This window comes from Sinocyclocheilus anshuiensis, unplaced genomic scaffold (assembly GCF_001515605.1).
Source record: "Sinocyclocheilus anshuiensis isolate Anshui unplaced genomic scaffold, SAMN03320099.WGS_v1.1 scaffold2013, whole genome shotgun sequence".
Classification (NCBI taxonomy): Eukaryota; Metazoa; Chordata; class Actinopteri; order Cypriniformes; family Cyprinidae; genus Sinocyclocheilus; species Sinocyclocheilus anshuiensis.
Window position 1 is genome coordinate 114,555 of NW_015536629.1, and position 14,955 is coordinate 129,509.

The 14,955-nt window shown below is 36.6% G+C and overlaps 1 protein-coding gene across 1 annotated transcript in view; it reads right to left on the reverse strand.

The window, feature by feature from the left end:
• Positions 1 to 4,647: 4,647 nt before the first annotated feature.
• The window catches only part of LOC107653391 (serine/threonine-protein kinase 17A-like), a 16,566-nt gene continuing 6,258 nt past the window's right edge, over positions 4,648 to 14,955 (reverse strand). The window contains exons 3-8 of the mRNA XM_016440103.1: positions 14,134 to 14,346; positions 9,975 to 10,119; positions 8,995 to 9,121; positions 8,555 to 8,603; positions 7,412 to 7,591; positions 4,648 to 6,155 (exon numbers count right to left, since the gene is read on the reverse strand). Of these exons, the coding sequence (XP_016295589.1) occupies positions 5,888 to 6,155; positions 7,412 to 7,591; positions 8,555 to 8,603; positions 8,995 to 9,121; positions 9,975 to 10,119; positions 14,134 to 14,346 (982 nt within the window). The 3' untranslated portion in view covers positions 4,648 to 5,887. The remainder of the gene's footprint in view (positions 6,156 to 7,411; positions 7,592 to 8,554; positions 8,604 to 8,994; positions 9,122 to 9,974; positions 10,120 to 14,133; positions 14,347 to 14,955) is intronic.

Genomic DNA, 14,955 nt, shown 5'->3' on the forward strand with positions numbered 1-14,955 from the left:
TATATATATATAGTTTTGTTTTATTTTATTTCATTTAATTTCTGTTGTGGTGTGGTGGAGGAAAGGAAAATATGTCAATGCAACTACAAACTTGAACTGGTCTAAACAAGCCAGTTCAGCCCTGCATACAGTTGTTTTCTGCATACAAATTGTTTTCTGCATTAAATCTACCACAAACAGAGCATAAAATATGTTGACAGATAGTTTGGAAGGCAAGAATATTCAAAATCACTTTTATGAAAGGACATGTAGGATAGAGCAGACATCTGTTTTCAGAATAATATTGATCCAAAAGAGAGGTTATGTCAAACAGGGTGAACTTAAGGCAGCAGTAAACAAACTCATATTCCATCACTGACCTCAAGATATATGATATATTACCCTGTGAAAAGTAATTTGAAACATTCATTGCCTTATGCATGACAAAGGAAACTCACACACTCATTTTGAACACACTTCCATGAAGCAGAGATGGCTCCCACCTTTCATCTTTCAGTGCTCATTAATGTGATCATTGTCATGATCACTTTTCGCTCTCACTCTTGTTCCTTTTGCTCTGTGTGTCTCACCTTAATGAGCTGTAATCGGGTCAGAGGCGTAAAGGAATGTCCTGGTTATGCAAGAGCTCGGATCTGCCTCTAGGGATAGTCACAGAGGTTAAAAATGAGACGTGAGAAAGGAGGCTTGTCACACTCTGACAAAAAGTCAAGGGAGACAGAGAGAAAGTGAGAAATTGCATCAATAAATTTGCATCAGATAAAAGCATCATTCATTTTAATAACACCTATATATACAGCCAATCTGATTCCACCCAGGCAACTTTAATGAGCTTTAGCATTTAAAGCGACGGATGACATATAAACCCTTAATAATATAGTTATGTGTACATAAATAAACAGACATTTACGATCTGACAAAGACATTCACCAAAACAATTATAACACGTGTTATAACTCTAATAGATCAAGTTCTATACCAACACCAGTTCAACCCAGAACAATTTAGATAAATATCACAAAACCCCCTATGCATTATGCCTACACACTTCATAAACATGAGTCACAAAAGCTTTACAATTCCACCAACAACAATAATAATAATTAAAAAAAAAAAATACATACCACATAGAAATAAAAATGTGTAATACGTAGCCCATTAAGTGAATTCTTGTGGTCTCTGAGTGAAATCTCCTGAGAACTTCATCTTTCCAATCATGAAGACACCTGCGTGTGAAATCCTTCTCAAATGTGAACTGAATGACTTTGGCCTTATGTGTTTTAATTCAACTTGTTGCATATCACCACTAAAATTTGATTTTAAGATTGAATGCGCAGCTGAGCAAAGGCATTATATGATTCATCTACACATGCTACACCCAAACTGCATATTGTAATTTTAATAAACAATATAACTTCTAATGCAAAAATATAAATATTGAAAAGGTCTGCTGCTGGAGACCTGCCATTGGCTGTTGTATTTTAATAATTCATGAGGTAGGTCTATTCAAGGTTTGGGAGTGTTTTTAATTGTCAGTTATAAACATGATGTTACAAGTTCCATGTGATAAATATGCGGGGCCAAACACTCTCTCTACTTCATGACGGACAAGCTTTGGCTGCACAGCATGATATGAAGGGTGTCAAAACCTTTATTTAATAAACTCTAATATGAAGCTGTTTTGACTTGTGTTGTTGTCTTCATACACTTCACTATGACAAAATTATAACTGATCACGCTTCATTGGTTCTCAGTGACTGTTTCAATGGGACAAACATGTAAGGATTATCGCTTGAGAAAAAAAAACTCAGAAGACTGGTAAAGTTGTATACTGTCTATAGGGTAGATTACTTACAAATTGTAGTCTGTTACTGAATTCCAAAATTACATGACAGAAATTGTAGTTAGCAACGTAATCCATTACATTATATATTTTAGGTAATATAATCAAACTACTTTTTGATCAATTCTAGATTACTTTTGACTTAACTCTTTTATCACATTGATTTAAATAGGCTAACCTTGGAAGACAGAACATCTTCTATGGAGTAAATTATGAGAGAATTTGTATTTTTGAATTATTTTACATTTGAATTGTTCTTTTTTTAACATTTGGTACCTTACTAGCAATCAAATAAAATAAGTAGAAAGTTAAAGCACTCATCTTGCTCTTGGTTTTTTGTTTGTACTAATTTATTTGAACGTGTAATCGAGAACATTACCTGCCAAACAGATTATTTTGTCAGTGTGTCTGAACTTCATCAGCTTCATAATGCCCTTCTGTCCTCCACAGGTTATGTAACTCCAAAGGTGAGCGGCTCAGACCACTGATCTTATGGATATAAGATTCCTCTTTGTTCCCATATGTTTTGAATTTCTGATCACTTTCTGGAATTTTCCTTGTTACTGCAGCCCTATGCTGTGGGGAATTGGAGGATGAAATCAGAGATGACATTTCAGAATGAGTTTCAGTTGCACCATAATGTCACAGTATGAGGAAGGGCAGGGAAACTGAGGAAACGTTAAGAGATTAAACAAACACAGAGCGACCAATCACTGCAGTGCAGCTCGTTTCATCAGCATCAGAGATACATAGAGATCCTTCATATATGAGCTGACAAAATAGAATGAAAACACACTTGAGAGTCATTTGAAGAAAATGTTTTTTTTTTAAATTTAGTAATTAATCTTTTATGACTTTTATGATAAAAAAGCTGTAGTTTTAAAAGCATGTCAACACTTTCATGTATATGCATTTCATTTACTGTCATTATATTATGTACATATCAACAATATATTTGCCATCATTGTATTGGGAGTGAGCAGAAGTAATGCAGCTTCTTTTGAAGGTGAAGATAGAAAGAATGGAATGAGAACAGAAAGGACAGGAAAGAAAATCTGCTTGCCTGAAAAACAGCATTGCGTTCCTCTAATTCCCCTGAGAAACGGGAACTCCAGAGACCAGGGTGGGAGTGTGTGTGTGTGTGTGCAGGAAGAATGCTAACATGCAGAGGAAAAGCACATTAAAACAATTATTGGCAGACATCAATGTTGTTCAACCTCTGTGTGTGTGTGTGTGTGTGTGTGTGTGTGGAGGAATGCAGGAACATGTTCTTTTCTTAAACACATGGCATTTCCTGCTTGTGTGTTTAAAAATTCAGAGTAAAGGCACACATTATTGTGTTAAAAATTGCTATCTAAAACAACTTTCCTTCATTAGTAGGGAAAGGTCTGGTAAGATGTGTCACCTTTTTCACTTCCAAAGTGTCCAGTTGCTTTTGACTGAAAGATATACATAAGAGTGAGTTCATTTTCTATCTGTCAGGTAGAACAAGTTTTCTCTCGGAGCATCTTGGAAGATTGAAGATAGATCTTTACTCAAATAAAAATTGATATAATATTTACCCGTTACATTATTTCATTGTCCTACAGTTGGTTAAAGCATGCCAGACGCTTCAGGGTAAGAGTTCATGACTAGTGATAGTAAGCTTGGCATCCAAATGTAGAAAATACTACTGTTCTGAGGGAACACTGGCAAAAAGAATCTCACCTTTCAAAGAAAATGATGGATTTTCCTCTGTCATTTCAAGAGGTTACCTCAGTCTCACATGGTTAGGAAAACTGCAAAGAGGAGCAATATTTCATATTTCCCTGTAACCTTGATGGTTGGAATGTGGAAACTTGATACCTTAGTCCAACAAAGGATCATTTTGCACACTTTCTTTTGTAGTCTATCAAGATTTTATCATTTATGTTTCTAAATATTAAAACAAATTTTGGAAATTGTTTCACTACATTACAATATTATTTTTGTTATGGCTGGTTTATGGATATCTATATATACGCAGTAAAGAAATTTACATCACAAAAATCTCAAATAAATGCTGTTCTTCTGAACCATGTTCAACCATAATGTATAATGGTTTCCATAAAAATATTAAGCAGAACAATGATTTTCAACATTGATGAGAAATGTTTCTTGAGCAGCAAATCAGCAAATTAGAATGATTTCTGAAGGATCATGAGACACTGAAGACTGGAGTAATGATGCTGAAAATTCAGCTTTACTGTCACAGGAATAAATTACATTTTTAATATTGAAATAAAAAAAGTTACATTAAATTGTAATATTTCACAATACTAACTTTTTATTGCATTTTTTATCAAATAAATGCAGCCTTGGTGCATTTCAAAAGCTATTAAAAAAGTCTTATTGACCTCAAACTTTTAAACGTTTATTTATAAAACGGATAGTTCCGGTCCTTGATTCTGATTGGCTGAGCCACGTTCAAAGCTGTTGTAAATTACTCTACAAACATACACCTTTGTTTACATTTGTGTGTTGCTCGGCAACCACTTTATTGCAACCACAACTGTTTCTGAGGAACTAGATTGTTTGGTGGAAGAATACTTTTTTATTAATATCATTACACTTTATTTGCTCGGTTTTATTTTGTGAAACCTTAATACATCTATGGAATAACCGTTTTATAAAAGCAATAAGCCCCGTGAAGCCATGGTTTACAGTGAATTTATAACAGCTAAGGGTAGTTTTAGGCGCCCCTTGGCTGTTATAAATTCACTGTAAACCACGGCTTCTTGCTTTAATTAGAACCTATTAGAAGGTAAACAAACAAGATTCTTCATAAGTTTAATACAAAATGATCATTTATTTTCTTCAATATCTTGCCAGGCATGCCAATAATACATAAGTAGTCCAACTGGACGCAAGTGCAAACTTTTATAAGCACAACTGGTTAAAAAAAAAAAAAAAAACTAAATTAATATTACAATTTATTTTCTCATATTAATCTTAAAATACCACAACTGTAGAAAAATACTTTTTTACATTCTTTTTTTTAAATAAAAAATATACAATTATCAAAGCCTTTTGTTTTGTTGTACTCTGTTCTTCTGAAAATGCAAACATCTCCCACAACTGTCTGAAATGCTCAAATCCCAGAAGACTTTGAGCGGCCCTCAGTCATAAGCCCCACTCCATCACGGACGACTTGGAAAATTTACCTCTCGATGCCCATGATGCCTTACCAGACACAAAAAATAACATACAGAATATATTACAAAAAGGCAAAAATACCTCTTGAAAACAACAACAACGGTACAAGACATTTGTGCAATTATAGCAAACTTATGAATAAGAAAAGGAAAAAAGTGGTACAGAAACGGTGAGAGAAATCAAACAAACAGTGGCTTGTGGGTATGAATGACCATGTTGAACTACTTAAATGTGCTTGTTGGGAGATTTAGTACAAATTTATTCCCACCGAAAGTGCTAGAACAAAAGTAGTCTCTGTGAATCAGTTCATTAAAATGCAGGTGCCACTTCTAAAGAAGCAGAATGATGTCAAATCTACTGTTTGAGGAAAGAAGCAGTGTCAGTTCTTCAGAATATTTTATAATGCGTTGGTCCAGTGAAGAGCAATGATCAATTTATCAGAGCTTTCCATTTCCTTCCTACAATGCAGCAGGCACTTCCTGGGGAGACTCCGACTTGAGATTTGGACCAAGTACAGACAGCAGAGAAGGTTCAATCCACTCTAAAAGTATAAACAATCCATTGTGGTGCGTTGAGTTAAGAACCTTGACCAAGAGCTTAAGAATGCTTTATTAAGGGGGCTTTAAAAAAAATCTCATTCAGATCTGTTGTAGACACACGCGCACACCTCTGTGGTCATAAGGGAGGTCAACTCGCATTCACAGACCAGGACGGCTACATATCCCACACAAGACGACACAAAGACTTCACACGCACATACAACGGTGCTGCAAACACCTGAGTAGACCGCCGCTGTCCAGTCCAAAGTAGGCCACACCAGTCTGGCAGGTCGTTAACACAGAGGCCCTCCGATTGGGCAATCATGTCCGTTGCTTAACAGATGAGTTCTTGTTGTATCTCGGGACGAGGTGGGAATGGTTCTGTGAAACTGAAAGTGTCCCAACCCGTCTTCAGCTCCCCCTGGCCTAGCCAGGTGGGATATGAAGGGATGATGACAAGTTCTGGGGAGGGGACAGGACTTTCAGGCTCTGATTCGGATTGGCTGGCTTCTTGCTCATCTAGAGGGGCGTCCACAGCGTGTTGATGAGAGTCGACCCTTAACCAGGGATGAGTCAAACACTGTTCCACTGTTGCTCGTTTTCTAGAGAGAGAGAGAGAGAGAGAGAGAGAGAGAGAGAGAGAGAAAGACAAACATACTTTGTGATTTTTTTTGTTTGTTTGTTAAATGTGCATATTATGCAACATCTTTTATATCAGATTGTACAACATACATATCAGAACTGGTCACTACTGAGAGTGTTGGTAAGTCACATTCTCATATTGGCACACAGAATGATGATACTGCAACAAAATTATACTGCCAAAGTATAAAGAAAAACAAGTTTTGTTTTAAATAAAATAAATTCATGCATAATTTTCAAATAATAGGTCGGGTTATTTTATAAAAAATAAAAAAAATAGGAAAAAGTAAGAAAAATACTGTTTGGGTGAATTGATAAAATTAAATAAAAAGACCTATTTATTCTATTTTATATTGTCGTTCACACACAAAAAAAAAAATCATACTTTTATTTTATTTGGGAAACTAAAATAAACAGACCTGTCTATTATATATTATTTTCCAAAAAATGCAAATAATTATAATAATAATAAACAAGTATGGAAAAAAGTGAAACTGAATAAAATAACAATATAAAATATAATAGATACAGGTCTATTTATATTATTTTCTAATAATAATAATAATAATAATAAAAATATATACATACTTTGAGCAAAGACCGCAAAATTGGCCTATGGTAAAGAATTACAAAATGTGAGAAAATGTCAAGAGTGTGCTTTTTTGTGCAATGATGCACTACGGTTCTCATCAGCATTTGGTTTCTCCACCAAATGAAAGGCTCTCACACTCTCTCGTTTAGGTTCCCAGATTTTTCCTTCCCCAATTACTCACATTCAGAGGAATTTTACCACATTGCTTTAAGCTACCATTTTTCCTCTCCTGCTTTTTCAGTGGCGATGATCTACAAGCATTAAGTTTTATGGAGTGCAGATTATAGTTCTGGATCAGAGACCCTGCTACTATCAGTTCCCATACAGCAGTGACGACGGCAGGTCTGGACTTCCATTTGTTACACCAGCAGACCCAAAAAGCCTTTCACCATTCATCAGTTGCAGCAAAAGTGCCCAGGGATGTGGGGGAAAAAGTAAGATTGCAAGGATAATTTCACTGTATATTCAAGACCCGGGGTCCATTACATTTTAATGAGAGATTGAAGCGTTAGATTGCATGTCTGGTCTCCATCAAGCAGGTTATGTAAGTTTGCCTAAACAAAACTGGAGCGTCACAATGTCATTTCACATCCACTCTTACAAATAACAGCCAACTATCCCTACCTGGGGTTTTTGATGAGCAGTGACTGGATGAAATCCACAGCGGGGTCAGAGATGCCCTGAAAGACATCCTGCGAGTAGTCCACATTGACCTGGGAGATGTTCAGGAAGGTCTCCTGCTTTTCTTCTCCCAGAAAAGGTGACTCGCCTGTGAGCATCACGTAAATCAGCACCCCAATGCTCCTGTAGGGGAAAAGCAGCAACACAGATCAGTACGGCAGAAAAAAACACATCTTAAAATGTGATGTTTTATCACATGATAATCAATAAGCCTACACTGCTAAAAGAAAAAAAAAAAAAAGTTTGCTAGTTTCAAACTTTCAGTTGGTCTCCAGCACGGCCTGACTGGTTTTGGATTTTGGGCATTTCTCTGCTGGTTTGGTTGGGAGACCAGCTTAAACCAGATAAGACCAGGAAACCAGCTTGGGCTTTAAACATGTTTATTTTAAGCAGATTTAGGATTAGAAAAGTAATAAGACACTTAACAAGTCATACAGGTTGTTAAGTTTAATTCTTAAAGCCGGCATGAAATGGAAAACTAAATATATTCTAAATACACGTTATAGATCTTAGTGTGAACAATTCATCGTGCATATATATTTATTTTATTCTTTACCATTTTTTTTTAATTGTAATTATTCCTTAATTTCATAACTTCCTACAATCGGTACATCACAATACAGAAGAAAAGATCTGTTGCTACTTCCGTTACATTGCAACTTCAAACTACAGCAAGAATCATTAGTTTTGCTCATACTTGGGGTTAGAGGTTTATTCAAAATCTTTAAGCATGAACAAAAGTAATAGTGATTATTTTAGTGAGCTCCACTAATGAAAGTTAAAATATGAAAGACAGGGAACAATGTGTGTGAACTTTCTAGACAATGTTCTGGATATTCAGTGGGTTGTAAACTGATTGCACATGCTGACTTTTTATCATGCAGATAAACACGGACACATTTATTGAATGACTAGATTACAGAAATGAATCATGCAAATTGCATCTGCTTTTATAGGCCCAGTTATCCAGATGTAGCCACAAGGATAAATGACCTTTATAAAACACCTCATATGAGTGTCAAATACTACAAACTCTCACACACACACATACGTCTGGACTCTGGACACTCAAAGAGTTCAACTTACCACATGTCAGTAGCTGTGCTGATGGGCTCATAGTCCAGGACCTCAGGAGCTGAAGGAAAGAGAGAAACAAATGTCTCATTACCCTTCACAACACAGCTACACGTGCACAAAAAAACAAAACAAAAAAATGTTTCATTATCTCAGCAGTCTGATGCAAAAGTGTTCAAAAACGATCAATGATATAAAAGAAAATTATAATAAAATGTAGGTAAGGCTAGAAAATGTTTACCATTTTATGCCAGATTTTTCTGCAGATTTTCTATGACTGAGGGAGTCACAACCAAGTCAATAGTTACGTTTCATTAGTCTTAAACAAGCTTTTGTTTTACCCCTCCTCTTCACTATACTGAGCTGACAAGTCTTCACATATCCGTTTTTTGCAGCAGTAATGCTGTGCGCAGGAGGATTTGAGGTTTGCAAATTAAGGAGGTCCGACTCACCCACATACTCGGGAGTGCCCAGGATCTCCCGTAACTCTGACACACTGTCCACCCGCCGAGATAAGCCGAAGTCAACAATACGGATGTCACCCAATGGCTTGGCACTCGTCAACAGGATGTTCTGAGGCTGGAGAAGACATTACGGGTGTGAGAGAAAGGAAACATTGAATTACAGAGCAGAACCTGTTTCCCCAATAATAATAATAATAAAAAAATTAAAAAACACTTAGAAAATTTATTGGTACTAAAATTTCATTTACTTTTTAACAGAATTTAATAGTTGCATGTGAAAAGTACCCTTTTAGTGCCGCATTAACCATTTATCAAACAGTTTCCACCTCAAGCATGCAAATAATAAGTTCACTAAAATCAAACGCTTTCATTCAGTCTAACATCCCGAGGCACAAAACTGATGAAATTAATAATGTTAAAATTAGATTGAAGCACTTGGCGTTATTACAACAGAGTGTGTTTAAACAGGTCTGGTTAATAGTGGTCTTAAGCACACTATCAAAAGTCATTCAATCCCATTATTTCTGCAAATGCTATCTAACTTTTTTTGCTGACCTATGCCTCTTGTTGTTACACAATCAATGTTGTTAAACCAAAAAAAATAAATAAATAAATCTAGGGTGTACTATAGCCCAAAACAGAACAGAGGGGAAACTATTTGTAGTTCCTTTCTTTGTTACGCCCACATACACAGACATAATACAGCGATTTAATCAATTACTGTGGACATTAATGCATTTGAATTCACACACATACACCCCATCTCAGATGAGAAAAAAGGGGCAGCAGAGACGTTTTAGCCCTCAAGTAACTTTCTGGCATATTTGTTGCAACAAAACTGTTCTGATTCAATCCCACACTGCCAAGAATGGTCAAAAAGATGTTTGAGACATTCCAGAACTCTGGCTGAATCATCATGACGTACATGTGCACGAACACGAACACGAAAATACAAACAGTACACTCACCTTAAGGTCCAAATGAACTACGTTGTTTTGATGGAAACAGGCCACGCCCATCAGAATCTGTCTGGCCAATCGGATGACGTCTTTCTCTGTGAAGGCCTCGTCATTATCAGCAACACACTGGTTAAAAATTTCACCTCCGGCAGCACTGAAACAGAAAAAGAGAGAGAAGGTTACAATTTAGATCTCAAATTAAGTTCTTACGTAATACTTTTTTTTTTTTATTGTGCCAAAAAAGAAGAAAAAAAAACATTAAATAAATCTATGATTGGAGACACCCAAAAAGACACAAACACACCCTCAACCATCTTAGAATAACAGTTTCAGAGATGAGGGTGAGGTGTTTCTCATAGTCCCATCTGATATTAGTATTTAAGCCATATCAAGCATATAATGAGCTCAATAAAACAATAACTCGTAAAAATTTCCAAGAAATCAACAGTACATGTGTACACCACCCACATGTGTGGAGTCGTTTGAACGCTACGCCAGGTGTTTGCACTCATTTCTACACATTATAATTGGGCTTCTCCAACAAGACAGCTAATTATTAAATTAGAGAAGACTTCTGGGTACCGACGGATGGGGAATTTCATCCTTGCATAACCGTAGCGAGGGTTACCATGAGGATTTGCAAGCAGTTACTCCTTTGGGGCGATGAAAGATTGTGAAAATCAGGGCCATGTGTAGTGGCTTACGGGCCGCACACATAAGCCCCATCCAATAGACATTCATGTATTAGCTTTTCATCTACAGTGGAGAGTCTGTATGGATGTGTGTGTGGTGTGTGTTACATAACAGTTGAATCCAGCTGTATAAATAGGGGATTTTGGGTATCGCTTATCAGATGAGCAACTAGAGGCTTATAAAGAATTACACTGGGATATTGGGAACCTTTCGCACCCCCTTCCCCCCTTTAATCAAACATATCACAACAACTCAAGCCCTTCACCCTAATGGAATAAACCCTCCACTCCAAATTCCCCCGAAGTGACCGTCTTCTAAAATAACAGCAGCAAAACAAACCCCAAAGAGGTCTGTTAATGCTCACACATGTGCAGGGTCAAATCCTCACAGCCTTTCATGTATGAAAAACATGTTTTGGTTTCGTTGTGTGTGTGAGAGAAAATCTGAAGAATCTATAAAAGTGGTTCCATGGACTGACTCGGATTTATGATCGACTCAAGAGGAGCAGCCATTGCATAAAAAATTTTTTTTTAAAAATCACACTTACAGGCTGGTGACGTTGACGTCCCATTTTTATTGATTTCACCTGATCAAAATGCCACTGCGCTGGTGAACGACGAATGACAGAGGAATTTCAAGTTGTCGCTCAAACAAACTTTTTCTGGAACAGAAAGCAAGGATAAAAATATGCTCATCCGCTACCCAAGACCACCAAGAGCGCATTTCCCCTCTCACGAAAAGACGAGAGTGAGTACTCGGACTTAAAGAGTCTTGCTAAAGATGTGAAGAATGCTCTCCAAAGACAATCTATCTAGAAAACAGCAACTCTGAGAAACACATTTGTCGTCAATCGCGATTCACTTCCACGAATTTAGGACGGCTTGTAGACATACCTACTGTGGACTGCATCAAAACTGCTTTCGTACCAAACAAATGGTAACCAACTCGACAAACAAATTCAGATCCACACCAAAAGCTCTAGTGAGAAATCTCAATTAGTTTTGTAACAGGAATATAAAAACAATATAATTATTAGTACCAATATCAGATTCACCAAAAAATAAGGGATTTTAAGAAACAGATCACTCGACAAATCACTCAACTCATTTTTTTTCAAAGAACATCCCTTGTCTGTGATAAATTCTGCTATGGTGTTGCAAGTGGTTGCTAGTGTGTTTTTACAGCCCAAAACAAAAGAGATCACCCTAAAATCTCTATTAGATCCTTCAATGTAAATGCAGACTGCTTGAAAGTATGAATAATAGTTTTAAGAAGATGAAAACTCTCTCTAACCTACAGTTAGGCCTGTTACTTGATCTGACCCATTTTAAAATTTACCAGCCAGTCCCAAAAACATCCTAAAATAATCTCATTTTACACCAAACATATGTACATGTGGCTTTTGAAAAAGTGGCTAGTGTGTTTATGTAATAGTCGGTGCTGGTGTTTCACCACAAATTTGCGTGGGGTGTCTGTGTGTGTTTGGTAAATGTAATTATGACCTTTTCTATTCTCAGTCTTACAATAGCTAGGGTTTTAACTTTAAATGGCAGAAAACTGCGAGAACTCGGTTTGTTTCTGACAACAGAGGATGTGGTGATGCATTGCACATGCAAATGCGAGTACATCGCAGCTCTGCTTTTAGAAGAAAAGCCACAGGAAATGGAAATTGAAGTGTCTCTTTCTGTCCGTGTCTCTTCGGTTTAACTGGTTTTTACTGCTAAACCTGCCCACATCCAAGTTTAAGGATTTAACTAACATCAGACAACCAGAGTAAAATGAACTGGATGCATTGTTCCTTACCAAAACCAGACAGACTGTTCTGACACGACAGCAGACACAGAAATATGCAAACATGCAAAAAAAAAAAAAAAAAAGAGTGGGGCTGAACTCACCTTTTTTTGTAAAAGTTTTATACAAAAAATTTAGAATGTATATATATGATAGTTTATTCATATAAAAATATAAATAAGACTTGTATATCTATATATGTTATGTGCAAACAGACCAGACCATGACTTCAGTCTCACAGACCTTGACTGATGTGACTGAACTTGCACAACAATTGACGAAAAACGAGAAGAGTTACCTTCCTTATAAGGTAAACTTACTCCACAGGTTGCCTGCACACATGCCAATGTGCGTGCTTACAAGTGACAGATTGACATACAGCTGTCTCTTCAGAGGAAGTGGCTTAGCCGTGTGCAGCAACTATTTGACTTTTTTTTTGTGGCATGTTACCTTTCAGACAGAGATATAATCTACCAATTCTCAAAACCTCCATCATCCAACCAGTCAGCATCCTGCCTCTCTACACAGATCAACACACAATACGTGTTGATATTATGTAGAATTTACACAGCAATAACACAGATAGTAGGGGAAAAAAAACTAATTCCTTTAACAAATTAAGGGGAAAAAATAAGGGAGATTTAAATGATAGATACACAGAGAGCTTACGAAAAGCATTTAAACATAATGACCTGTCATTTCCTCATCATTAGTAAACGTTATCAGCTTCAGGTTTACTGGAAAACTAAAAGTGTTTGATTATGCTTCAGCTGAAAATATACAGTAAGCAATTTTCTCAAATATGTGGTGAATACCAAAGTGTTAAATGAATAACTCACAAGTCAACATTTACAGCCCATGTTGTTCCAAACCCATTTCACGTCTTTTTGTACATAATATTTCACATTTTTACATTTACCTTTTTTTAATTCAGAAATTTCCAAGAATGTCCTGGCTGCTCTTTTCCATTTAATTACAATGAATGGAGACTGTAGCTTTTGAGCTTTAAAAAGGACAAAAGTATCAAAAAACCCTTCATTGTGTGTTACACAATGAAAGCCATATGGTTTTGGAACAACTTAAGGGTGAGCTATTTTTATTTGTGGCAAAATGTGGATGAGTAATGAAGTGAATTTAGGTTATCAATACTTTAAATAAAACTCATGAAAACTCATAGGTCTGAGTCAGGTCTGCTGAACGTTTTCAGTGATTCTTGATTTTGGCGAGGTTGCAGCATGGTCAGAAAAAATGCAGTCACATTGCAGTGCTTTTTGAGAAGTGTTCGGATTTGACCTTTCACGAGGACCGAACACTAGAACACCACATTCTCACTTAAGAATTTGTTTCTTTGATTTCTTTTTATGGTTATTGTATGGGAACATTCAGCTCACTCAGTTAAAAGAAGAACTAGTTCAACTGTGGTCTGTGGTAACATCCAGAAAGGTACAGACAAACAAGCTCCAAACACACGCTTTCAAACAACAGCATTACGAAAAATTCCTGTTTTGATTTGCCCGCTGTGCCATTTCTTTGTGCCTGTAATTATAATCTTCAAAAGCCCTGGTGACTTGGAATAACAAAATTATGGTGCGCAATGTCCAAGTCATCATAAAACACTCCGCACTGCGCTTAACTTTCACGGTCAGGGAATGTCACTACATAACTGTGTGAGTGCGTGCCTTACCACTCTAAGACGAGGATGATCTCTGTGGTGGTCTCATAGACCTCGTGCAGTGCCACCACATAGGGATTCGCCTTGGCTGACTCCAGCACCGCGATCTCATTCAGAATGTCGCCTCGGCAGTCCTGACCCTTCCGCCTTTTCCTCAGGAACTTCGCAGCGTGCTCCTTGCCAGTAGTCTTCTCCACACACTTCTTCACCACTGCAAACTTGCCCCTGCGTGCACACAAACATACACACAAGAGCGATTAAATAAACAGTTTGGGAAATGTTTGGGGAATGAAAATGAAGAACTCAACATACAAGCATTTTGAGTAATATTCACGTTGTACTATTTAACATGAGCTTTTATTACACAGCTCTCCGGAACAATTAGTTCTGATCAGGCATTTGCGGCATATTTAAAAAAAAATATATATATATTTTATATACAGTGGTGTGAAAAAGTGTTAGCCCCCTTCCTGATTTCTTATTTGTTTGCATGTTTGTCACACTTTAATGTTTCAGATCATCAAACAAATTTAAATATTAGAACACTTTTTTACACCACTGTGTGTATGTACACACACACACATATACATATAGAAATAAAACAATAAAAAGCCATTCGATTTTTTATATAAATATTTGTATTAAATAGAAAATGTATTTGTATTAAACATTTGTATTTAATACAGTAATAAGTTTTTTTTTCCTTTATAGGGTTTCATTCATTAAATAGCAGGGGGTAGTGTTGCAGACTTTTTAAAAATGCATCTTTGACACACACACACACACACACACACACACACACACACACACACACACACACACACACACACACAC